Source organism: Giraffa tippelskirchi, chromosome X (genome assembly GCF_054371585.1).
Source record: "Giraffa tippelskirchi isolate mGirTip1 chromosome X, T2T-mGirTip1v1.2.pri, whole genome shotgun sequence".
Taxonomy (NCBI): Eukaryota; Metazoa; Chordata; class Mammalia; order Artiodactyla; family Giraffidae; genus Giraffa; species Giraffa tippelskirchi.
In genome coordinates, this window is record NC_137289.1 from 39025262 (window position 1) to 39052415 (window position 27154).

The window sequence follows — 27154 nt, forward strand, 5'->3', positions numbered from 1 at the left end:
TTTATATATAGTAGTGTGTATATGCCAATCCCAATCTCCCAATTTATCCCCTCCTTTCCTTGTAGTAACCAAAAATTGTTTTCTACATTCGTGACTCTACTTCTGGTTTGTAAATATTTGTACCTCGCCTTTTTTTTTAGATTCCACATAAAGAACAGACTTTTGTTCTAAGTGGGAGAAGGTGAGGGTGGGATGATTTGAGAGAATAGCATTGAAACATGTATATTACCATATGTAAAATAGATGACCAGTGCAAGTTCTATGCAGGAAGCAGGGCACTCAAAGCCGGTGCTCTGAGTCACAGCCATCTTTTTAACAACTACATAACTATTGCATTGTGTAGATGGACCATATTTATCTCACCAACCCTTTATTATATTACAAGATGTATCATGGCACACTGCTGTACTTGCTGGCTGCACAGAGTTGAAGGATATGCTAGTTTTTGGTTTCTCTGTAATTACCAACTTGCCTTCAACAAGCTATAAACTGATCACTCTTCCATCTGTGGTGTCAGAGAATGCCTGTATGCTCATACCTTCATTAGCATCAAATAATTTATCAATTACTGTTTAAAAAAATCAATGGCAGGCAGTTCATAAAAAAGGCAGTTCTATTAAATGCCTATTACTCAGTGAAAGAAAACAATCTGAAAAGGCTATACTGTATGATTCTGACATTCTGGAAAAGGCAAAACTATGGAGATCGTAAAAAGATCAGTGGTTTCCAGGGGTTAGGGAATAGGGAGGGATGGCAAGGCAGAGAACAGAAGATTCTAGGGCAGTGAAAATCCTATATATTATACTATAAAGGTAGATTCATGTCATTACACGTTTGTCAAAATCCACAGAATATCCAAGGTAAACTATGGACTTTAGGTGATTATGGATGTGTCCATGTAGGTTCATCAACTATAACAAATGTACCACTCTGGTGGGGGATGTTGTTAGTGAGGGAGGCTCATGCATGTGTGTGGGCTGGAGGTATGTGGAAAATCTTTGTACATTTTACTCAATTTTGCTGTGAACCTAAAATTGCTCTAAAAATAAAGTCTACTAAAAAAGGCAGCTCTTTGTTGGTTGAAACTACATAACCCTCGTTACTTTTTGAGAATCAGCATTCCCTTTTAATGTTCTTTGTTTAATTATAGGCTTTGAATTGGATATTGATCTCCTTTGCCCATTTTTCTAATGGAACTTTCTCTTTTACAGATTTGTTAGATTTCTTAATATATTAGTGATTTTAGCCCTTTATTTGGAGGAAAGAAGAATGGTGTGTTCAGGCCAACTGTCTCATGTGAACACTTAAGTAACCAAAGGTGCATTCCTACAGATGGTGGGCTCTGTACAGTGAACCACCCAAGAAACTAGCTCCTGTTTTGAATAAAGGGCAAGATGGAATAAGTCTTTTTTATTAATATCTTGCTTCAAAGCCACTTCAAGGCATTACTTACAGAGAACTTTTGTACCTGGAAGGAAACATATGTAGATAAGCATGGGAAATACAAAGTAGAAGACAGGTCATAAGGGATAACTGTCCTGTCTTATCAGTTACCCTGGTATATATTTGCAGAGACTGGTCTTTTATCCTTATATTAAGAAAATCCATCATACGGGTACTATAGACTAAATGTTTCAGGCTCCTCCAAAATTTGCATGTTGAAACACAATCTCCCAGTGTGACGGTATTAGGAGGTGGGACATTAAGTTATAAAGGTGAAGTCATGAGTGGGGTTAGTGCCCTTATTAAAGAGACTCCAGAGCTCCTTGTCCCTATCACAATGTGAGGTTACAGCTAAAAGACAGCCATCTGTGAACTAGGAGGTGTGCTCTCACCACACAGCAAACCTTCCAGTGCCTTGATCTGGGACTTCCAGACTGCCTAACTGTGAGAAATAAATTTGGTATTTATAAATCACGCAGTCTATGATACTTTGTTACAGCAGCCTGAATGGACTAAGACAATGGGACCAAACATTTTTTCTCAGTCATCTATATTGTGACTTTGCTTACTCATTTATTGCAAAAGTAGAATTGTCACATTTATCTTTCTTTTATAGCTCTGGGGTTTATATCATATTAAGAAAGGTCTTTCTTATTCTTAGGCTATAAATAAAAACTATTTTATAGTATCACCATGTAGTTCCTTAAAGGATTGCATTTCATATTACTGATTCACACAAAACGTTAAAACGGTACCATAAACAACATTTTGTCAACTAGAGATGATTTTGCCCCCACCTTGGAACATTTGACTGGTTCTGGAGACATATTTGGTCTACACACTGGGGGTATGCTACTGACATCTAGTGGATAGAGGCCAGGGACACAGCTAAATGCTCTGCAATAATGCACAGGACAGCTCCCTCCCACCTCCAACAAAGAATTATCCAGCCCAAAATGTCAATAGTGATGAGGCTAAGAAAACCTGTCATAAGCCACCTCTCCTCCCTGGTTGTTTGGATCCCCATTGTTTTGACCTTCTGTATACCATAGAACAGGCGTCCCTGGTGGCTCAGCAGTAAAGAATCGCCTGCAATGCAGGAGTTGCAGGAGATGCAGGTTCTAGCCCTGTGTTGGAAAGATCCCCTGGAGAAGGGAATGACAACCCACTCCAGTATTCTTGCCTGGAGAATCCCATGGACAGAGGAGCCTGGCGGGATACAGTCCATAGGGTCACAAAGAGTCCAACAAGACTGAAGTGACTTAGCACGCATGCAAACACATATCGTGTCATTACTGAACACTGAAAAGATTGAATGACATGAAAAGAAAGAAAAAGGGAGAAAATGGACTAAGAAATTTTGGTAAGTTGGAGAAAACCATCTTACCTCATTGAGGATTATAACCTTAATCTGTCCATCTGTGTAATTCAGCTCCAAAAGCATAAATTTAACAAACATCATATTATAAAGTACACCAGAAAATGAGTTAGAATATTGGAGAAAAAAAACTGGCAAACATTATAGGCATACTAAGAAGGGACAGAGGCACGAAGAGACTAATTATGTAAATGCCTTTATTTGAACTAATAATCGCTACCAGATTACATTAGAGTTAGAGTAACATTATGATCTTAAAAACTATAGCAAACAGCTTGACAAAGCAAGAGTACATTAGAGTACATTAAGTCCTACATATATGTTTATATTTTAGTGACCACATCTCCTTATCTTAGGTGTAAAATTAGAAAATTTAATATACACTTAGCATACTTGGCCTACCATATCCTTCCTAAATTCTGAGCCCACTCTCTCCTCAAAAGTGTCATATTCAACAGCATTTTAAATCTAAAGAGAGAGTTTGATGGTACATGTTTTAAAACAAATAAGCATATATTGAACCAATGTTTCAGGACAAAATATGTCAAGTGTTTACAGCTTTAGTGTGGGAGGGAAGATGGAAATTCAAGGTACATTTCCCTCTATGTTTTTTACTTACTTGAAGACCCCTTAAAAAAGTAGCAAAATCAGCAGTCTTATTTAACGTAATCAAAATATTCTTAAATGTACAAAAAAGGATCATGTAGACAGAATACTGTAAAAAGATACTGATTTTAAGAATAAAAGAATATGAAAAGCTTCTATTACATTCTGCACAGCCAGTTACTTCTGTCAATTTTCAGTACTAGAAAGATAAGCAAAGGATACTCATATACAAATACCCTCTGACCACAGTTCTTGAATAAGAACTAGCATACTGGATGGAAAGCAAATTATTGCCTAATATCAATAATATTCATATTCAATCATCTAAGCAAGTCCCACGAGGTGGACATTCTAAGAGGAAAACAGATACATAGAAATACGTACAGCAATGGAAAATGTCAAGGGCAGCGATCTATGAGGAGCGAGTAAATGATTTGACTACGGGCACATTTCAGGTGGGCCTGACAAATCCACCTTGACTATGGGAAAGAGGAGTTGTTGCTACTAAAACTCTTTCACCTGAGGGCTCCCATGATGAGCTTAGTCTTGTGAAAACTAAAAAGTCCTTTCAATAACCAATAGTTTCTTAAGCCATGAGCACTTCGGCCAGAAATTGCTGTACTGCTAATCATGCACCTGGGAGCAAGGTTGTTTTTTATTCAAATTGGTTATTTTACACTCTCTTCATACCCCTGCCCATCAAGCATGCAAACACAGTCATGACCATCTTGGGCTTTACTTCCACAAGGTCTTCTGGGAGAGCGTACACCCTGGTTCCAAGTCTTCTAGCCATCGACACTGCGTACCTATTTTTTGGAGGAAACAAAAATTGAAGTGCAATTCTGGTCAGTCATGGGCACTGACATGAGGCATCTATTTCCTCTTATATACTCAACTGTCTAGGATGCAAAACTTCTACAGTGAGAGTTCAGATCAGAATGACTTTATTTTTCATTGTCTTCTCTTTTATTTTTTGAGGTCACTCATAAGTGATACCAGATTTTTAAGCTCTACTATTTGGGGCTGATGATATTTATTCACTCCTTTTCTACAATGTAAAATGAGAACAATTTAGGAGCACTGATATGAAAAAACACTTTTCTAGAATATGTGTGTGTGTGTGTATATACATATATGTATATATACCCAGATGTTGAAAATATGTATATATAATTACTCAGATATTGATATTCTCATTGAGCATGTAATAAGATAACAGTGGCTATCACGAGATCTTAGAGACACAGAATGGAAAACTGTGCCAGATGCAAAATACAATTTCATAGATGCAGTGAATACTTCGAAATATCCAAGGGAGGAGAGACAGTCTGTATGGTACATGCCAGTGTGGCTGAAGCAAGGAATGAAAAGGGTAGAAAAAGGAAAGGAGTTAAGAACTGACATGTCCAGCCGAGGAAATTTGCAGGAGCACCCCTCAATTAATACACAAGGCATTTCTAGGTGTTCTATAACAGGAATCTTTAAATATGATCAAGTTTCTGGAAAAAGAACTTTGAGGAGTTCTCTATAAATCTTTATCATATTATGCTGCAAATATTTTTTTCAAGGAGGGAAGAAATGATGTGATGCAGTATGTGATGCCAAAATGAAGTTTTACAGTAATGCTTCTTAGCTATCTTGTGAAGCCCTGTTGGGAGCTGATTTTCAGTGTATACTAGGAGAGCTTTCATGGGTTGCCCATGAAACCAGATCACAGTCTAGATCTTTGGAGAAGAAGGGAAGAGGCAGGTGGGAAGGACCTTCTGCATGTTGTCAAAATGCAGGGAACTTTCAAGGCACGGTTTCAGCTGAGGGTTTAGCATCCTGCCCACTTAAGGGACCAAGATAAACTCAGTGTATGTAGTAAGGTGGGCTATGCACAGTAAGTTTTAAAAACGTTTGAAAAGAGTGCAACAAAAGAAAACCCTATCAAAGGCATGGTTATCCTTAGCCCATTTTTCTTCTGTTCTAAGTTTGCAGCTAAGTTGCTTTAACACATACATTATTTCTATAACCTACAAACCAATGGCTGACTGAGCACCTACCTATTAGGTCAGGTGCAGCAATGTTAGGCTCTTAACGTATTTTACTCATTTCAAAATCTCCAAGGTAAGTATTATTGCTCCCATTTTATGGATGAGGAATCTGAGGCTAGAAGATGCTTCCCCCAGCTGACACCATTCTTGAGTGGCAGAACCTGAATGATAATGCAGATCTGCCTGCCTACAATGTCTATGCCCTTATGAGGATATTAGGCAGCATCCCTTACTTGGCATTATTGTGCTTGTCATCTTCTGTCAGAGTGCCACTCTTAACAAGGTCATAGTTTATGCAGCCTGGCTGGATGGCGTCAATTAAATCCACAACTGCCAAACTAGAGCTGATCGTCTTATCCTAGAGTAAAAGGACAATACATTTGAGAATTTCCATGTGTACAAATTAATGCATGATCACTTATATAACGCTGTCAAAAACAAAGTCTAGTGAATTAGAAAAGAATCATGTCGTTAGCCCCACAATGATCTCACTCACAAAGAATCCAAAGGCTAGCTTTCCAAACTATAGATACTTTTTATAGCAAACATAACGTTTAATAGTCAAACATGGAATTCTTACCTTAAAACTCTGAATGGAGGTTGATTTTCCAGCTTCATTCAATGTTCTGTTCACCCAGCTTACAATGATGTCGTCATTAGCTTTCTGACCATCACCGAGATCTTCCAGGACATTGAGGGTATATCTAAATGAAGCAGCAGAAGAAATAGGTAACTAATGAGAAGCTACTGCATAGGATAGGGAACTCGACTCAATGCTCTGTGCTGAAAAAGACGGGATATATTTAAACATATAGCTGATTCACTTTGCTGTATAGCAGAAACTAACACAACATTGTAAAGCAACTAAACACCAATAGAAATTAATTTTAAAAAAGCAGCAGAACAGTTTCTGTCCTAGTTTATTAGAAAAAAATACAATTATTAGAATGCTTTATCTTTCATTTCTTTTCCTTAGGTTTGAGAGATTAAAGGAAAGATTTCACGAGAAGACATTCACACTATATGAAAAAAAAAATTTCAGGCAGTAGTGGCTTGCCATTGAGCTGCCTTTTGCACTGCTGGTGGGAAGATTTTCAGCGCTCTACTGAGTAAGTCCACCAGTCTACTTACTGCAGGCTCACTGTGTACTAGGCCAACCCCTGGTAACGACTTAAAGTAAGCTGTGCTTTGGCTGGTACCCAGTTATAATGAATTGCTTTTTAGCATTACAGTTAAGAGATCTTCTTTCTCAAATGTATACATGTTCATAATTTTTGCTGTTTTTATTCACCAACTCTAAATGAGGCTCAGGTCTGTGTCAGGCAGATTATAAAAAAGGGAAATATTCACAATTCTGTTGCCTCACTATCGAGAAGGCATTTCCCATTGACCATCCAACATATACTCATTACTTAAACTTACTTCGGAGTCTAAACATAAAAATTTCAAAGGTGTAGTCATTGATACGTTTCCTTAGAAATAGTAAAGACTAGATCACAGACCTGTATGATAGTGAACTTGAGCAGTTAAAATTGTATACTATACCTTCTCATCAGCTGCCAGACCAAAGCTAAAGTCAGGGTTTGATTTCCATCATTCAGGTCTTGCCCTCCAATGCCAACCAGGGAGAATTTGGCAGGATGCTTCCCTAATTCAACAGCATAGTTGCAGTTTTCTAGCTGCAAACAAACAAAAGCAAATGATTAAAGATTTTCACTTGTTTAATCTTTATATGCAGGTGCGCACAAAGTAAGACACAGTTTCTGTCCTCAAGAAGCTCAGAGTCAAAGAGTTTCCCAAACAAAAGAAACAAATTGAGAATAAAAACAGTCCGTAACAAATATGTGCAGCAACTTAATTAGCTACCTTTTTCATGTTGGCTCCAAGTTTCGGGTATGGAGGTTTATTCACCTTACTCCAGTCAACAGGAACTTTAATTCGTTCATATAGCTGTAAGATTACCAGGGCATCTTGCAGGTCACTGATGATTTAAAAAGAGTTTGATCAGTGTTTTCAGAGAGCAGAGCCTGTTTCCTTAAAAACAAGGACACTACACTGTCAAAAGACTCATGTATTTTATTAATCTGTGCTAAAAATGGAGCTAACACCATCCAATTCACTTAAAAATAGTTATTGAGAGCTTATTGTTTGCAAAGAACTGTTCTAGAAGCTGGGCTCATAGGAGAAAAATTCCAGGCCTTTAGAGTCAGAGAAAGAAAGAGAATAAACAAGTATATGGATAAATGGGTTAGGGGAATGTATTTAATTGCTATGAAAAACAAAAAGAAAGAGGTTAGGAGTTAGGCAGTGGTAGGTGGTGGTTAGGATCTGAATCAGCGGCTTGAATATAGCAAGGGAATAAAGCATTTGATGTGGAAAAGAACATTCCAGGCTGAGAGAACAGTGAACACAAAGACCTCAAGGCATCATGGATGGTCTACTTAATGTGCTCTCTGGTCTCCGTTTCAAAATATAAAGTCTCTGTTCCCTAGGGTGTTAGAAAGATATTTATACATTTTTTCACTTAATGACCATGTAAAGAAATAATCTGGGCTTTTGTGTATTTGGGAAATGATAACGGAAGTCACCACATTTTCCAATAAAGTAATGGCTACAAACTAACATTTAGAAAAGGTTTAGAGCTATAATTATTTATGCAGCATCCATTCATGATGTTCAAAACTTTACAAGAGCATTGGAAGGCTTACGCATAGAGATGGTTTACATGGGGATTAACACCAAGAGAGTTCATCCAGTTACGAAAGGTTCTTTCTTCGCGAGTTTCTCCTATTAAAAATATTCACAGTGTTTATATAATCATTAAACACCTTGCATATGTGCATATAACATCAACCCACAATTAGATGATTATTTTTTTTTCAGATCTAAAGGTTTTCTCCAATATGAATCTCTAAGCAGTCTCTCTAAATACATACTCTCTTGTTTTTTAAATTGGATGACTTTCTTTTAAAAGTAAAAATATAACCTTATTATAACCAGCTAAGAGGTATACGAACTTTTTATGCTCTCTTCCCTATCTCATCCTTCTCCAGTATCTCCCCAAATCCCCATACTTCTAAAGTAACTGATATTATTGGTTTAGTTTTTATTAGAAAAATTTACCATGGTCATACAAACCTCTATACACATTAATTTACATCTTCTCTCTACCCATTTAAAAATACTGATACTAAGTTACATATATGTACTTTTTTTTTACGTGCCTATATTAGAGCAACAAATTATTTGAAACTTCAAAAGCATAAAATTTAAAGATTTTACAGTAATCCTAGTATATATGCAATGAGCTGCTAATTGAGAGTTTGAAGTATTAGTTGCTAAGTTGTGTCCAGCTCTTTGTGATCCCATGGACTGTAGCCTTCCAGAATCCTCTGTCCACGGATTTCTTAGGCAAGAACACTGGAGTGGGGAGCCATTCCCTTCTCCAGGGGATCTTCCCAACCCAGGGATTGATCCCAGGTCTCCTGCACTGCAGGCAGATTCTTTACCATCTGATTTCATAATAATGCTAGTGGATATGCAATGAGCTACTAATTACATTTGTTAATTTTTAAGTACTATACTTCATGCATATATAATCTGGCAAAGGTATACTCTGCCTTTCCCAAATTAAATGAATATTTACATGCATTATTATTATTTTTTGAGTAGGTTAAAGGTGAAAGGAAATGAGAGCAGTTTCAGTTAGTCTGACTATGCAAGAATGAATCAAATACTGCAGATTTACATAGGTCAAATTTTATGCACACGTGCATTTTTTTGGAGGGAGGTTTAAAAATAAGTGACCTAAATACAAAATATTAAAATAAAACATTGGTTTACTAAGTGGCCTTATACTAAGTGATCCTAGGCTAGCTTACTTTAAAAGTTCCCAGACTTCCTTGGTGGTACAGTGGATAAAAGTCCTCCTGCCAAAGCAGGGGACACGGGTTCGATCCCTGGTTCAGGAAGATCCCCTATGCCATGGGGCAACGAAGCCCAACTACTGAACCTACGCTCCTCAACAAGAGAAGCCACCCCAATGAGAAGGCTGAGCACCAAAACAAAGAGTAGCCCCCGGGTGCAGCAACTAGAGAAAGCCAACACGCAGCAACAAAGACCCAGAGCAGCCAAAAATAAGTAAATTAAAATAAAAGTTCCCTTGTATCATCCCTTTCTATCAGTTGCCACTTTTTACTCAGCCCTTGGGACTACTTATAGTAGACAGTTGCTAAAGGAAAGTGGATAAGGAAACTTATTAAATCAAGATTATGAAATCATCGTGGCCTATGTATTTCTACTGTGTAGTCCCAAATATAATTTAAGAAACCTGTAGTTACCTTCTAATAGAGTCCAATCAATATCTTGGTTCTCTGGCTTAGTGAGTGCTGGGTATTTATTAAACAGGTTAGCCACAAAGGCTAAGTTCAGTTTGGGGTTCCCACTGACAACATCAGCTGGGGTAACAAACTGTCTGCAACCTAATTTGTCTGCTTGTTGAAGCATACTCTCAGCCCTCTTCAAATCATCTGTTTCCTGTTGAAGTAAAATAAGACTTTTTTTAAAAAAGGCCATACTAAAAATATAGAAACTTTGCCCTACAATGATAAGCTGGGTATACAATTCTATTTTTTCTTAGCCAACACATGGTACTTATATTACTGTTTTGAATGCAAAAAAAAAAAAAAAAAAGTTGCCTGTGCTGGATATGCAGTACCTTGAAAATACCCTAGATGGCACCAGATCACGAATCTAAGGACAGGATACATTTCACTCAACTGAAATTACTTCTCTCATGCCAAAATTCATTAAGAAAAAAAGTGAAACTTGTTCAGATTTTAAATTTAGGCCCTAAAGAGGGTGTAAGGCTGAAAAAGATGAAGGAATTATGAAGAAATTTTTTACAATAATAATCAAGGATACCAGGCTCCAATAATTTTGAGGTTTAAATTACATATTTCAAATTATCATCTTTCTCTTAAACTATTTTTTGATTTTACTTTTCCATCCAGGAAGCAAAGTTGTCTATTTCTGTGTAAAATACTTACTTTCAGCTAATTCCTAGGACTCCTAACTTCTTCTCTGTTTTGTCCCCCCCACCCCCTCAACCCCAACTTCTTTCCTTTTGGAAAGATGCATGCTGATTTCTTGACTAACATACAGTTTGGTGAGGAGTATAAGTTACAGATCTGATAATTTCATACCAAATTAAAGATAGTTTCCCAAGTGCTCATCATCCCCACCTCCCAACAATAAAAGTAAAAAAAACTGGAGCTGCAGGAGGAACAATTGCTTTTGGATTATTCGTTTCCAGTGATCTGCCCCCTCTAGACTTCTCTTGGCAGTTACTATAGATGTGGCCACCCCAGTATGCCCCAGGGTAAATGTATGTCTTCTGGAAAAGAGTGTCAGGTAAGAAGGGATTTTTATAATAAGGGGGAAATAAGAGATAAAGGAAATTTGAGGAATGTTACTTACAAACCAACACAGTTCAGATTCTATAATTTGAGTCTTAACTCTGTCTTTAATGGGTGATGCTATCTTTACTTTTTTCATCTCCAGTGAGGGGCCTCGATCATCTAGGTCTCCAGAAGAATGGGTATTTACTGTGTTACCCTTCACTGTTACCATTGCAGAGCAATCAGTAACCACCAGCAGATGAGCAGTTGACTGGGATTCAGCCTTTGGGATTCTCCATGAGCCTAGTGAGTTCATCTCATAGAGCCTATTCTATTTTCTGTTACTTTAATACTTCTGGTTCATGCTATTTACTATCTTTATTTTTAAATCTCATATTTTTTATCATCTCGGCATTCTTAAACAAAAAGCATTGATGATATTGGAGTAGAAGGAAACGTTGAAATAGCAACAATTTTAAAAAATTAAGATACAGAATAATGAAACAAAAGACAATCAAATAAATATATATATATATGCCAAAAAGAACTTCAGCCCATACCTCACATCATATTCAAAATTAACCTTCAATACACACACACATGTAAATGTATAAACCCAAAACTATAAATAAAAAACTAGATATAAAACCCCAACTATAAACCCTCTAAGAGGAGACATAAGAAATGTTTGTGACCTTGTGTTAGGCTAAAATTTCTTAGATACAACATCAAAAGCATGATTTGTCAAAGAAAAAAAATGACTAAATCTGACTTTGTTCAAATTAAACAATGCCTGTTCTTGGAAAACCACTGGGACTAAGTATCTGCAAATCACATATCCAATCAAGGACTTATATCCAAAATATATAAAACACTCAAAACTTGATAAGAAAACAAACAATGCAATTAAAATGGGTAAAGTGTTTAAACAAAGATGTATAGACAGCAAATAACTACATGGAAAGATGTTCAACATCATTAGCCATTAGGGAAATGCAAATTAAAATCACAATGAGACACCTCTACCACTGCCAAAATTCTTAATGTTTAAACTAACCACATTAAAGTGTCAGTGAGCATGTGGATGAACTGGAACTTTCATGTGCTACTGGTAGCAATGTGCAATGGTACAACCATTTTGGAAAACAACTTGGCGGCTGCTTAGAAAAGTTAAACGCACATATACCATTACCCAGCCATTCTACTCCTAGGTATTTACCAAAGATAAATGAATGCATAAACTCACACAAAGACTTGTATATGAATGTTCAGAGCAGCTGTATTTGTAATAGCCTCAAACTTGAAACAATCCAAATGTTCATTGGGGTGAATGGATAACAAATTATAGCATATCCATTCACTGAAATATTATTCAGCAATAAAAAGGAATGAATTTCTGATTTATGTAACAACACAGATGAATCTCAAAATAATAACGCTGAAAGAAGCTTGATTAAAAAAAGGGCACCTATTATATGATTCCATAAAATTCTCAAAAATTCAAACTACATTGAAAGAAAGCAAATCAGTGGTTGCCTGGGATGGTGGAGTATGGAGGCAGAGAGGAATCACAAAGGATCATGAGGAAACTGGATGTTATGATGGAGATACATATCCCTAAAGAAGGTATAAGACTGACAAAGATAAAGGACACTGAAAAACAAAGGAAAAGCATGATGAAAGGCTCAACAGTAAAATGAATGTGTGGACAGAGCAGTAGGAAATTGCCCTGGCTAGAAGAAATGGAGCAAGATGGTGTAGCAGGGCTTCACGTGCACAGCAGAACATTTCAGATTGAACTCTTAAGTCAACGGGGAATCCTTAAAGGATTCTGAGGAGGACAGAGACAGCGAAGGGAGTGCTTTAAGATCAACCAGGGAGAAGTGACTAGAGAAGAGCTGTATCATAATCAGAATCAGTACACTGGTGTTATCTACCCAGGCATAAGATCACCTGGCTAGCCATCCCAGATAGCTTCCTTCATGCACAGGAGGGCCCCTCATTTGTGCCAAGAGGGACCTGAACTGAAGAATTTCAGATTTAAAAACAGACAGAAATGTAAGTACTACAAGTCAGTGACAAATTCAGTTCTGATAAGGGCTGCATAAAATGTTTAGCAAGTGTAATCCACTCAATCCTGAAGTGGATATGAAATATGCTAGAAATGTGCATTTTTTAAAAATCAGTAGAATCCATTCCATATCTAATGAATACAAAGAACAACAGGATCCTAGAAAGTTGAGACTCAATAGTCTAGGCCAACTTGTTACTTCATGTATGAACAAAGGAACTCGTCCAAGGTCATTGAGCAAATAAGTGATGTAACAAGGGAACATGGTCTGTGACAGTAATTCACCAAATTGGATTTGAGAGATCAGGAGTTTGTAAACACATTCACATTACTCTCAACATAAGAATATGTTTTCATTAAATCTATCATTGTGATTATAATCCAAACACTCAGAAAAGGTTAGCCTCTAGTGCTTATTTCCCCACACTTACTCTGAATATTTTATGCCATCCATAAAAACCAACAACACCATAACTACAGAACTCACCAATAAACTATTAATATAAATCAAAGCTGGTCTTTCTGTCTATAAATTACATCTACAGTAATAAAATTTAAGATAATACTTAAAACTGCCAACATCACAACATGCAATTATAAGCATTCTTCTTATCTATAAGAAATTGACAATTTTGTAAGCTTGTAGAATTCACAAGAACATCTATACTTACATTGAAACCCGACATGTTAATATCTATCCGTGGTTCACCTTCCTTTTGTCCTTTTGGTGCGATTTGATTGAGAAGATGAAAATAGGCTTTGGAATCCTAAAAATGAATTGCAAATGTCAGTGAGATCACATTTACAAAGAATGAATGTATCCTATTGTCCCATGTGTGGAAGGATATTTGCATTGGATTTTGTAAGAATGTGACACAAATCTCTATCTTCTTATTTAACAGTTCCTTTTCCCAGAAAAGTCCACCTATCTGGCCTTATGTCTGCCTTGAATATGGATGAACTGGATTTTGTCATGACTTTACAATTTATTGAAATCATCAATATAATAATGCTAGAAAACATATAACTAGTTCTGTACCTTCACTGAGTTACTGAAGTCAATAAGCTTGACAGATAAAACAAGCACGAGAAACAAGTAGGATAGGAGAAATCCAGGAAGCATAGGGAAAGAGAAAATAAACAGGTTATATCATTACAAAGCATAATATGTATATACCATAACCTATGGAGAAGAGATTAGTTGTGTTAACAATGCATTAAATTATAAATTGAAATGACAAAAATTTTTAAATGATTTCTACTTGAGGTGGTGAAATAACAGTAAACCCTTAATCATCTGAATATATTTAACCAAATGAGCTTCTCTTTGTTTTAAGCCCTTGACCTCTTTCAACACTGGAACACTTTTACTTGGAATACCAATACCTAAAACAAAATGGTATTGCTCATATGGGATGTGGGCTGGGTGAATTCAGGCTGTGTGGATGCTACACAGAACAAAACCTGAAAACCACTATATTAGTGTAAACATTTAATGAGGGTCTCCAACACACATGTCAAGTACAATTCTGCCTCTCTGGAATACCAGAGGACAGGAACTGGAGTGAAGTTTCTTTATCATGTTGAGGCAGGACATACATGGGCCCCAGGCTGAAGTTTCTCCCTGTGGACAGAAACTCCATAATAGTAATAGCAGAAACTCCATAAAAGCTGGATGATGGAGCAGGCTGGGCCCTGTCCAGATAAGAGATAGAAGAGGTAGCATCACGGTGATTTTGGGTAGCCTCAGTCCACAGTGCCTTGAAGCAGGGCTTTGGTTCCCAGCCAGAAATTGAGGTGTTGCCCCCTTCCTTTTGACCTCCATTGAGCCTTCCTGTGCCTGTGTAGTCAGAAAGGTATCCTTGACTTCAAGAATGAGGAATATATGGTCTTTTATTTCTTATCTGGGCAAGGCCCAGCCTCCTCCATCATCCAGTTTTTATGGAGTTTCTTCTATTATAGAATTTCTGTCCACAGGGGAGAAACTCTTCAGTCTGGACCCATGTATCTCCTGTCTCAAGCTCATAGTAAGTGATGTCAACCTACCCATAGGCCTCTTCACTAGAATCCATCTTGGCTAAGAGATACACATGCACACATGGGAGGATCCTGAGATAAACCAAACACGGACTCAGAACCAGACAAAGCAAGATGACTGGCAAAGGGAAACCCAGAAGAAATGCTCCATGAAAGTGACTTCAACCACCACGAGGGTGCAACTGTCTCTCTGAGCCCACCCATGTGAGTCTATTCACATATACGTTTTCCTCCTAATAAACACTTGTTTTACTTGTCTCAGTCTCTATGTGGAAATTCATTTCTACACAGCTGATGGGCCAGGGCCTTGGTCCCACTGGTCCCTCGTGGTCTAGTGGCTAAGATTCAGTTCTCTCACGGCTGTAGCCTGACCTCAATCTCTGGCTGGGAACAGAATCCCTGCCTCAAGCTGCTATAGGCCGAGGCCACCTGAGATCAATGTTACATCTGAAGATCACCTTCCCAGCTTTGGTAGTTTTCTATTACTGGGCCTTGACAGTCCAAACAGATTATAAAGGAATGTTTCTCATGGTAACTCCTATGGATTGTGTACACCCTAATCCCCCAGGGAAGTTGCTGAATATGGAGATGGCCAGATGTAAGCTCTGACCTGCTAAGTACAGAGCTCTGGGAGAGGCCTAGAAAGCTGTATCTTCAATGAGCCAACTATGTACGTTTGATACACTTGTCAGAAATTATTCTAAGAATGGGGAGAATCAGGTGAGAGTGAAAGCCACTGCAGAGAAATTCATGGAACGCAAACCCAGATCTTACATTAGTGGCACAGAGGTTATCTCCTAAGGAGTAGGGCATTACAGTTGTGAAAGTGCTTTCACTTACAACTATCTACTAAGGGTGCAGAAATAATTTGTATGTGCCTTCTCCCTATGCACTTGAGAAAGACAGGTGAAGAGTAAACCCCAAAGAGTCTGTAACTTACTACCCCAAAAAGGGGCTTTAGGTGAAAATTTGAATGTGAACATAAATTGGAACTTCCTTTTCACATTACCCAGAAATCCTCTGCTTTTTAAAACTATTAAAAGCAGAATATTTTTTTAAAAAAATATCAAAGGAGAATTTTTTACAATATTCATTTAAAAATAAGATTCCCTTTCCAAAACAGCAGAATACACTTTTTTCTCAAGTGTACACGGAACACTCTCCAGGACAGATCACATCTTCAATCACAATCATCAGGAAATTTAAGAAAACTGAAATTGTATCAAGCATTTTCTCTGAACCACAATGCTATGAGACTAGATATGAATTACAGGAAAAAAAAAAAAAAAACACAAACACATGGAAGCTAAACAACCTGCTTCTAAATAACCAACAGGTACTGAAGGCATCAAAAAGGAAATTAAAAATACCTAGAAATAAATGACAATGAAAACATGACAACCCAAAACCTATGGGACGCAGCAAAAGAGGGAAGTTTATAGCAATACGAGCCTACCTCAAGAAATGAGAAAAACATCATAAACAACCAGACTTTATGCCAAAGCAAATAGAAAAAGAAGAACAAAAAAAAAAAAAACCCCTGAAGTTAGTAGAAGGACAGAAATTGTAAAGATATAAATGAAAAATACATGAAGGAAACAATAGCAAAGATCAATAAAACTAAAAGCTGGTTCTTTGAGAATATAAAATTGACAACCCACTAGCCAGACTCGTCAAGGAAAAAAGGGAGAAGACTCAAATCAATAAAACTAGAAACAAAAAAGAAGTTACTACAGAACGCAGAAATACAAAGGATCATAAAAGACTACTGTGAGCAACCATATGCCAATAAAATGAACAACCTGGAAATGGATAAGTTCTTAGAAAAGTACAACCTTCCAAAACTGAAACAGGAAGAATTAGAAATCACAAACGGACCAATCACAAGCACCAACATTGAAACTGTGATTTAAAAATCTTTCAGCAAACAAAGGCCCAGGGCCAGATGGCTTCACAGGTGAATTCTACCAAAAGTTTAAAGAAGAGCTAACACCTATCATGCTCAAATTCTTCCAGAAAATTGCAGAGGAAGGAGAACTCCCAAACTCATTCTATGAGGCCACCATCACCTTGAGAGCAAAACCAGACAAAGATACCACCAAAAAAGAAAATTACAGGCTAATATCATTGATGAATATAGATGCAAAAATCCTCAACAAAATTTTAGCAACCAGAATCCAACAGCACATTAATGGATCATACACCATAAGCAAGGGTGATTTATCCCAGGGATGCAAGGATTCTTCAACATATGCAAATCAATCAATGTGATTGACCATATCAATAAACTGAAAGATAAAAGTCATACAATCATATAAATAGATGCAGAGAAAGCTTTTGACAAAATATAATACCCATTCATGATAAAAACACTCCAAAAAGTAGGCACAGAAGGAACCTACCTCAACATAATAAAGGCCATATACGACAAACCCACAGCAAGCATTATTCTCAATAGCGAAAAACTGAAAGCATTTCTTCTAAGATTAGGAACAAGACAATGGTGCCCACTCTTGCCACTATTATTCAATCTAGATTTGGAAGTCCTAGCCATGGCAATCAGAGAAGAAAGAAAAAGAAACAAAAGGAATCCAGATTGGAAAACAAGAAGTAAAACTCTATTTGCAGATGACATGATAACATAGAAAACCATAAAGATTCCACCAGAAAATTACCAGAATTAATCAATGAATATGGTATAGTTGTAGGATATAAAATTAATACAGAGAAATCCCTTGCATTCCTATACACTAACAATGACAAATCAGAAAGGGATGTTAAGGAAACAATTCCATTCACCATTGCAACAAAAAGAATAAAATACCTAGGAATAAACCTACCTAAAGGGACAAAAGACCTGTATGCAGAAAACTGTGAGACACTGATGAAACAAATCAAATATGACACAAACAGATGGAGAAATATACCATGTTCTTGGATTGGGAGAAATATTGTGAAAATGACTATACTACTCAAAGCAATCTACAGATTCAATGTAATCCCTATCAAACTACCAATAATATTTTTCACAGAAATAGAACCAAAATAAGTTGCAACTTTTTTTTTTCAAAATAAGTTACAACTTTAATGGAAACACAAAAGACCCTGAAAAGCCAAAGCAATCTTGACAAAGAAAATCAGAGCTGCAGGAATCAACATTCCTGACTTCAGACTATACTACAGATCTACAGTCATCAAGACAGTATGGTACTGGCACAAAAACAGAAACATAGACCAATGGAACAAGATAGAAAGTCCAGAGATAAGCTTACACACACCTATGGGTACCTTATCTTTGACAAAAGAGGCAACAATATACAACGGAGAAAAGACAGCCTCTTCAATAGGTAGTGCTGGGGAAACAGGACAGCTACAAAAGAATGAAACTAGAACACTTCCTAACACCATACACAAAAATAAACTCAAAATGGATTAAAGACTTAAATATCAGGTCAGAAACTATAAAGCTTAGAAGAAAACATAGGCAGCATGCTCCTTGATATAAATCACAGCAAGATCCTCTGTGACCCACCTCCTAGAGTAATGAAAATAAAAACAAAAAAAAACCTAATAGACCTAATTAAACTTAAAAGCTTTTGCACAGCAAAGGAAACAATAAACACGATTAAAAGATAACCCTCAGAAAGGGAGAAAATAATTGCAAATGAAACAACTGACAAAGGATTAATCTCCAGAATATATAAGTAGCTCATATAGCTCAATATTAGGAAAACAAACAGCGCATTCAAAAAATGGGCAAAAGACCTAAACAGACATTTCTCCAAAGAAGACATACAGATGGCCAAGAAACACATGAAAAGATGCTCAACATCATTAATCCTTAGAGAAATTCAAATCAAAACTACAATGAGCTATCACCTCACACCATTCAGAATAGCCATCATCAAAAATTCTACAAACAATAAATGCTGGAAAGGATGTAAAGAAAAGCAAACCCTCCTATACTGTTGGTGGAATGTAAACTGATACAGCCATTATGGAGAACAGTATGGAGATTCCTTAAAAAACCAGGAATAAATACCATATGACCCAGCAACCTCACTACTGGGCATATACCCTGAAAAGGATCCATGTACCCCAATATTCACGTGTGCTTAGTCACTCAGTCGTGTCTGACTCTTGCGACTGCATAGACGGTATCCTGCCAGGCTCCTCTATCCATGGGATTCTCCAGACAAGAATACTGGAGTGGGTTGCCATTTCCTTCTCCAGGGGATCTTCCCAACCCAGTGACTGAACCTAGGTCTCCTGCATTGCAGTCAGACTCTACCGACTGAGCTACGAGGGAAGCCGAACATTCATAGCAGCAGTATTTACAACAGCCATGACATGGGAGCAACCTACATGTTCATCAACAGATGAATGGATAAAGAAGATGTGGTATATATACACCATGGAATATTACTCAGCCATAAAAAAGAACGAATTTGAGTCAGTTCTAGTGAGATGGATGAACCTAGAGCCTGTTAAAGAGAGTGAAGTCAGTCAGAAAGAGAGAAACAAATATAGTAGATTAATACATATATATGGAATCTAGAAAAATGACACTGATGAACCTATTTACAGGGAAGGAATGGAGACATAGATACAGAGAATGGACTTGTGGACACAGTGGGGGAGGGAAAGAGTGGGACGAATGGAGAGAGTAGCATCTATATATATATATATATACACACACACACACACACACACACACACACACACACACACACACACACTATGGAGTGTAAGATGGATAGCTGGTGAGAAGTTGCAGTGTAGCACAGGGAGCCCAGTCTGGTGCTCTGTGATGATCTGGAGGGATGAGATGGGGAGAGGGGTAGGAGGCCAGAGAGGGAGGGGAATGTATGGCTGATTTGCGTTGTGGTATGGCAGAAACAAATATAACATTGTAACATTTTAAAAAATATATTTAAATTTAAAAAATAGGGGCAGGGTTGAGGTAAGAAATACAAACATACATAAGAGTATATAACTACCCCCAAGAACTGAATGCCTGAAGGAGGGAGCACATGACAGAAGAGGAGCCAAATAAGAAAGGGAATGGGGAATCCTGAGGCCCTTTCTCTCTAGGCCTTTACTAACACAGATCCACTGAGGCCTGGGAAAGGCAGTTAGGAACAGAAGTCATGACTGCCGATCTTTTCGTACAGCATGTTGAACAGTAGGCAGAATAGAAAATGTTAGCACTGTAATATTTAAACCCCTTTCCACAAAATGAAAGCTAGACTTAGTGCTGGTGCTCTTACTTGGCTCAGTCTCTCTACTGAAATCTACCATCAGGGCCTAGAGGCAACAAGGTTGGGTGATAAACTCATAGGATTTTCCCTCCTTTAAGCTGACCTGAAGTCTCCATGTTATTATGTCCCTGTCAAGTATTTAACTAAACGGTTAAGGCTGTATATTGTCACCCTGCTTATTTAACTTATATGCAGAGTACATCATGAGAAACGATGGGCTGGAGGAAGCACAAGCTGGAATCAAGATTGCTGGGAGAAATATCAATAACTTCAGATATGCAGATGATACCACCCTTATGGCAGAAAGCGAAAAACTAAAGATCCTCTTGATGAAAGTGAAAGAGGAGAGCGAAAAAGTTGGCTTAAAGCCCAACATTCAGAAAACTAAGATCATGGCATCTGGTTCCATCACTTCATGGGAAATAGATGGGGAAACAGTGGAAACAGTGGCTGACTTTATTTTTCTGGGCTCCAAAATCATGGCAGATGGTGATTGCAGCCATGAAATTAAAAGACGCTTACTCCTTGGAAAGAAAGTTATGACCAACCTAGACAGCATATTATAAAGCAGAGACATCGCTTTGTCAACAAAGGTCCGTCTAGTCAAGGCTATGGTTTTTCCAGTGGTCATGTATGGATGTGAGAGTTGGACTATAAAGAAAGCTGAGTGCAGAAGAATTGATGCTTTTAAACTGTGGTGTTGGAGAAGACTCTTGAGAGTCCCTTGACTGCAAGGAGATCCAACCAGTCCATCCTAAAGGAGATCAGTCCTGGGTGTTCATTGGAAGGACTGATGTTGAAGCTGAAACTCCAATACTTTGGCCACCTGATGCAAGGAGTTAACTCATTGGAAAAGACCCTGATGCTGGGAAAGATTGAGGGCAGGAAGAGAAGGGGACGACAGAGGATGAGATGGTTGGATGGCTTCACCGACTGAATGGACATGGGTTTGGGTGGATTCTGGGAGTTGGTGATGGACAGGGAGGCCTGGCGTGCTGCGGCTCATGGGGTCACAAGGAGTCGGACACAACTGAGCAGCTGAACTGAACTGAAGTATTTAACTAAACAGTTACCTTGATGTCAGCACTAAAATTGTTGATTTTCTGCCAGCCTGAGTTTTCCAAATGAAAATTTGCCCATCTAAGCAGAAGCTCTTCTGGAGATAATTTCATAAGCTCCTCCAAAGTCTCACCATCTCGAAGTAAAGCAGCCAAGGCTACAAAGGAAAAAAAGAAAAACCCAACCGATACATTATATGGTAACAGTCATTACATGTTTATTGAGTCTTTTGACACTCTGTTAAGTAAGTAACAGAGGTACAAAAAGTACTGTGACCTAGTTCCTGGTTTTCAGGTACTCACAGTCTAATAATAAAGATAAATGAAAGTATATAATGAGTTATAAGATGATACAGATAGAAACACTTAATTATAAGAATACACAGCATTACATATTTTAACATCTTGATTATTCATCACATTCCAAATACCAAGTAAGTTCTAGCTTTAAGTTGAACATTGTTACATTATGTCATATATTTACATAAACTATTCTTAAATAATATTAAAATCAGAGGCTTGGGGGAGTATGTTTAAAACTTTGGAGCCTTTTGATTTAAAGAGTATTCAAACCCTATGGTATTTATATTTAAGCATAACTAACTCTTGAAATGTTACACCTGGTTTTTTAAATTAATTTAATTGGAGGCTAATTACTTTACAATATTGTAGTGGCTTTTGCCATACCTGTTTTTAAAGAAAAAGAATTCAACTTTACATTGTCTATAGCACCTAATATGTAAAGGTTCCTCAACACTTTTTTGTTATTGAATTAAATGTGCAGAAGAAGCCAAGGGTTTTTGGTTAAATATCCCCAGAGATAAGAGGTAGAAGCTTGGGCATCTGCACAGAGAATTGTCTAAATTTAGGTACTGTTTTTATGGAGAAGTTGTATAGTCCTTATGCAATAATTCCCTCCCATAGGATAAAAGGAGATTTACACTGAACAAGAAGACTAAAACTGCCTGACTTCCAAAGAGGTCTAAGTAATATCTCTAATGGGCAAACTTCATCTTTCATAGACTCCACTTCACACCATGTCACTCTGGCACTGAGGGATTTAAGTAAAGGCAGAGGCAACATTGTCACTTGTACAGAAACCTCCTCATGCTCTCCATCTCCAAGTCAAAAGGCTGGAAAGGATTAAACAGCCTGACCTCCCTGCACCTGAGACCTTGTCAGAGATAAATCATTTGACTTATTACATGAGCCAATGTAGTTTAATTTTGTTGTCTTCCTTTCCTTGTTCAATGGACTTTAACTCTAACAAGATAAACACTGCTCTGAAGAGGCTAGCAACTAGAAAAATTTTATTTGTTTAAATACAGCCCACTTTGAGTGGACTGAAAATTTTAAGTATCATAAAGTCTTGGATAAATGTGCAGAATAGGACTGTTGACAGGTATTGTGAGACCCTGAAATACTGAGAACTCCCAATATATATTCTTCCCCCAAAGTAACTGAAGATTGATATGGTGATTTCCGGAAAAAAACGTGAATATTTGGAGTGATGCTTAATATTTTAAACTTCAAAAGGAGAGGACAGTGTAGCACTTCCTAGGACCTTAGGACAATTGTATCACATATGCTTATACATTCTACAAGTCTATGATGTGATATCAAACCCTATGCTATAAAAACGGTGCTTCTGCTAATTCAGGAAATATGAGACCATCAAGGGCAGGTTAGAATATTTTTGAAGAGTCTTAAATCTATAATAGAATAGAAAAGGTATTAAAATTAATAGGAGATGGTGTGCCTGAGGGTGGTAATGGGGTGGGGACTATGTGAGTAGAGCAGAAAAGAACTTTGCACAAATTCCTTAAACTCTCTGGGTTTTCGTGTCTTTATTGTGAAATGAATTCTAAAGAGCCAGACAAATGTTAATTACTACTAAAGAAGAAAGTTATAATTAGGCTGTTTTCCTGAATAACACTATAACATTACCTTCTGTTAATTCTAATTATCATCTAATCACCTCAATTAGGTGAAAGCGTGACAGTCTGCATGACTAGAAAAAAATAACCAATAAACAATTTTCAAGATCATGACTGTGTTTCATTACCTTCATTCCTGCTTAATTCAATGTCAGCAAACAAACCGATCTTAATGATCTGCCACAGCAGTCCCAAAACCAGGTGAGGCTTCCCAGCCCTCAAATCCTCTGCACCAATGTTCACAACATGACATCCAATGGCAGAAGCTGAATTCAGTGCCAAGTTCAAGTTTTCCTGCAAGACAGCCAATTTATAACACTTGCTTCTTGACCTTTCTGTTTTTTTACAGTCTTTTTCTCCCTTCACTGAAATAACACTCAGTAATGACATTATGTATTAAGTTTACCCATACATGATCCACAGAAAGTAATATCCAAGCTTTGGTGTTAAAAGCATAGCTAAAACAAATCTATCCTCATTTTTATAGTCTTTTCCAGATTTCCAAGGCAAGTTAACAGCATTTTTAGTTAGCCTCGATTGAAAGATACCGACCCTAAAGGAAAAGGCTGAGTTACTAGAGTAAGTATATCCATGTGGGTTATGTGTTGAATTTTTTAAAATGCCTAAATGAGAGGTCTACTGAATACACATGAGAGTTCTAGAAGTTCTGAATCTCCTCATCCCAAGAGATGGCCTTGCATGAGGAAATACTGCTATATAACGCCCTAATACGAGATGGAAAATAAAAGCCTTCTATTCTTCAAGCATGCTAATTAACTAAGAGCTTAAACATGCTTGCTTATTTCTGTATGTTTGAACGCAAAATGTAATGAAAAGAATATAGGGCTTTGCAGTTACACCTGGATTTGAACTTTAGTTCCAGCACTATTAACCTTGGTACAGCTCTGAAATCTTTCTGCATCTCAGCTTCTATGAAATCTGGAAAATAATCCTCAACTCAGAGCTGTTGTAAGAATTAAATGAGACAATGCAAAATGCAGAGCCTTCAGTCTGTAAAACAGGTCCTCAAATAATAGTTTCATGGAAGGAGAGGAGAAGAGTGCATACCTGAATGATGAATGGTGTGAGTTTCTTCTTGTTGATTGCTCTCTCATCAATTGTATCAGGAACTGAAAGGTTGATCATTTTACTGAAACAGAAATTTTAAAATAAGTTGACTTATTTTTTAAATAATCCATAAATATTCACAAATATTTTAAGGCTTATTATAATATCTATCTCATGTAATCTGAAAAAAAAGCAATGTATGACTTTAGTCAGGTTGATCAAAAAACCATACATATAAAAATGCAAATAAAGGAAAGACCAAAGTGCTTATAGTAGTTGAATATTTCTGAGTTGGGGATTGGGGCATATTTTCTTATTTAATGTTTTGTACTTCTCACATTCTTTTAGAAGAATGAATTACTTGGATATTAAAAACTTTGTTGAGTAAGTGTTAAAAACAGATAATATCCCACATTGGAACTGAATCTCTCTGTTAGATTATATAATGTATAATTAAAATGATTTCATCTACAAAGACTGAAAATTAGTTGAGCATGAGATTCTTTCATTCACCAAATATTTATTGAGTACCTAGATGATGCACCTGGAGAAGGCAATGGCACCCCACTCCAGTACTCTTGCCTGGAAAATCCCATGGATGGAGGAGCCTGGCGGGCTGCAGTCCATGGGGTCACTGAGTCGGACACGACTGAGTGACTCCACTTTCACTTTTCACTTTCATGCCCTGGAGAAGGAAATGGCAACCCACTCCAGTACTCTTGCCTGGAGAATCCCAGGGACAGGGGAGCCTGGTGGGCTGCCGTCTATGAGGTCGCACAGAGTCGGACACGACTGACGCGACTTAGCAGTAGCAGTAGCAGATGATGCACCAGGTACCATATTTGGTGCTGAAAATACAGTGATAATATCGATAGAAAGAAAAGTTGTATTAATTAGGGCAGGATCTGACTTAGAACAACCTCATTTGGTAAAATTTGGAGTTAGACTCTAACATTTTAGATGTTTATACTACTGTCCTAAAACAAGTTATTTTGCATAGAGAAAACCGTGCTTATTTCCATGCAAAATTTAAATATTAAACAAATAGTATCATATGAGTCTCTCTATTAAAATATATGGGAAATTATTTCTTTACAGCCTATAAGTGGCAAGTAAAAGGGTATCTCACATTTTTAGAAATCATCTTTTTAAATAACCAAAATGACCGTATTGGAAAAAAACAAATTTTATATATTGTACACTGTCATCAGAAATATACCCACTGTACTGTTCTAAGTGTTCCAATATGTACTTACTCAATGCTCACAACAAATTTCTGAGCAAGCACAATAATATGGGGATCATAATGGATGGATCCTGAAATGCAAAGCAGTCAAGTACCTTTTTTTTTTAATACTTCTTCCCTACTATGGAAAAGGTCAGTTTTCATTTCAATCCCAAAGAAAGGCAATGCCAAAGAATGCTCCAACTACCGCACAATTGCACTCATCTCACACACCAGTAAAGTAATGCTCAAAATTCTCCAAGCCAGGCTTCAGCAATACGTGAACCGTGAACTTCCAGATATTTGAGCTGGTTTTAGAAAAGGCAGAGGAACCAGAGATCAAATTGCCAACATCTGCTGGATCATCGAAAAAGCAAGAGAGTTCCAGAAGAACATCTATTTCTGCTTTATTGACTATGCCAAAGCCTTTGTGTGGATCACAATAAACTGTGGAAAATTCTGAAAGAGAAGGGAACCCCAGCCCACCTGATCTGCCTCTTGAGAAATCGGTATGCAGATCAGGGAGCAACAGTTAGAACCGGACATGGAACAACAGACTGGTTCCAAATAGGAAAAGGAGTATATCAAGGCTGTATATTGTCACCCTGCTTATTTAACTTATATGCAGAGTACATCATGAGAAACGCTGGGCTGGATGAAGCACATGCTGGAATCAAGATTACCGGGAGAAATATCAATAACCTCAGATATAAAGATGACACCACCCTTATGGCACAAAGTGAAGAAGAACTAAAGAGCCTCTTAATGAAAGTGAAAGAGGAGAGTGAAAAAGTTTGCTTAAACATTCAGAGAACTCATGCCGTCTGGTACCATCACTTCATGGCAAATAGATGGGGAAAGAGTGGAAACAGTGGCAGACTTTATATTTTTGGGCTCCAAAATCACTGCAGATTGTGACTTCAGCCAGGAAATTAAAAGATGCTTACTCCTTGGAAGAAAAGCTATGACCAACCTAGACAGCATATTAAAAAGCAGAGACATTACTTTGCCAACAAAGGTCCATCTAGTCAAGGCTTTGGTTTCTCCAGGAGTCATGTATGGATGTGAGAGTTGGACTATAACGAAAGCTGAGCGTGGAAGAATTGATGCTTTTGAACTGTGGTGTTGGGGAAGACTCTTGAGAGACCCTTGGACAGCAAGAAGATCCAACCAGTCCATCCTAAAGGAGATCAGCCCTGGGTGTTCATTGGAAGGAGTGATGTTGAAGCTGGAACTCCAGTACTTTGGCCACCTGATGCGAAGATCTGACTCATTTGAAAAGACCCTGATGCTGGGAAAGATTGAAGGTGGGAGGAGAAGGGGACGGCAGAGGATGAGATGGTTGGATGGTATCACCAACTCAATGGACATGAGTTTGGGGAAACTCCGGGAGTTGGTGATGGACAGGGAGGCCTGGCGTGCTGCCGTCCAAGGGGTCGCAAAGAGTCGGACACGACTGACATTGACTGACTGAATAAACTGAACTGAACTGATGTACCCATGGGTTAGTTAGACAAACAACATCAGAACATTGCAGTTTAAGGAAGAGAGCATTTTCTTGCAGGGCCATGCAAGGAGATGGGTGGCTTATGCCTTTAACAATCCTGAACTTTCCAAACACTTTCAAGAATGCCC

At 37.6% G+C, this 27154-nt stretch overlaps 1 protein-coding gene across 2 annotated transcripts in view; it reads right to left on the reverse strand.

Moving 5' to 3' along the window:
* Positions 1-3001: 3001 nt before the first annotated feature.
* LOC145536792 (plastin-3-like) overlaps positions 3002-27154 on the reverse strand; it is a 37313-nt gene continuing 13160 nt past the window's right edge. For both annotated transcript variants that reach the window (XM_081566656.1, XM_081566655.1), the window contains 11 exons: positions 24295-24376; positions 23355-23520; positions 21305-21447; positions 13605-13700; positions 9804-9999; positions 8172-8250; positions 7330-7444; positions 7009-7142; positions 6044-6167; positions 5697-5821; positions 3002-4233 (listed from right to left, as the gene is read on the reverse strand). In XM_081566656.1, the coding sequence (XP_081422782.1) occupies positions 4101-4233; positions 5697-5821; positions 6044-6167; positions 7009-7142; positions 7330-7444; positions 8172-8250; positions 9804-9999; positions 13605-13700; positions 21305-21447; positions 23355-23520; positions 24295-24372 (1389 nt within the window). In that variant the 5' untranslated portion in view covers positions 24373-24376 and the 3' untranslated portion in view covers positions 3002-4100. The remainder of the gene's footprint in view (positions 4234-5696; positions 5822-6043; positions 6168-7008; positions 7143-7329; positions 7445-8171; positions 8251-9803; positions 10000-13604; positions 13701-21304; positions 21448-23354; positions 23521-24294; positions 24377-27154) is intronic.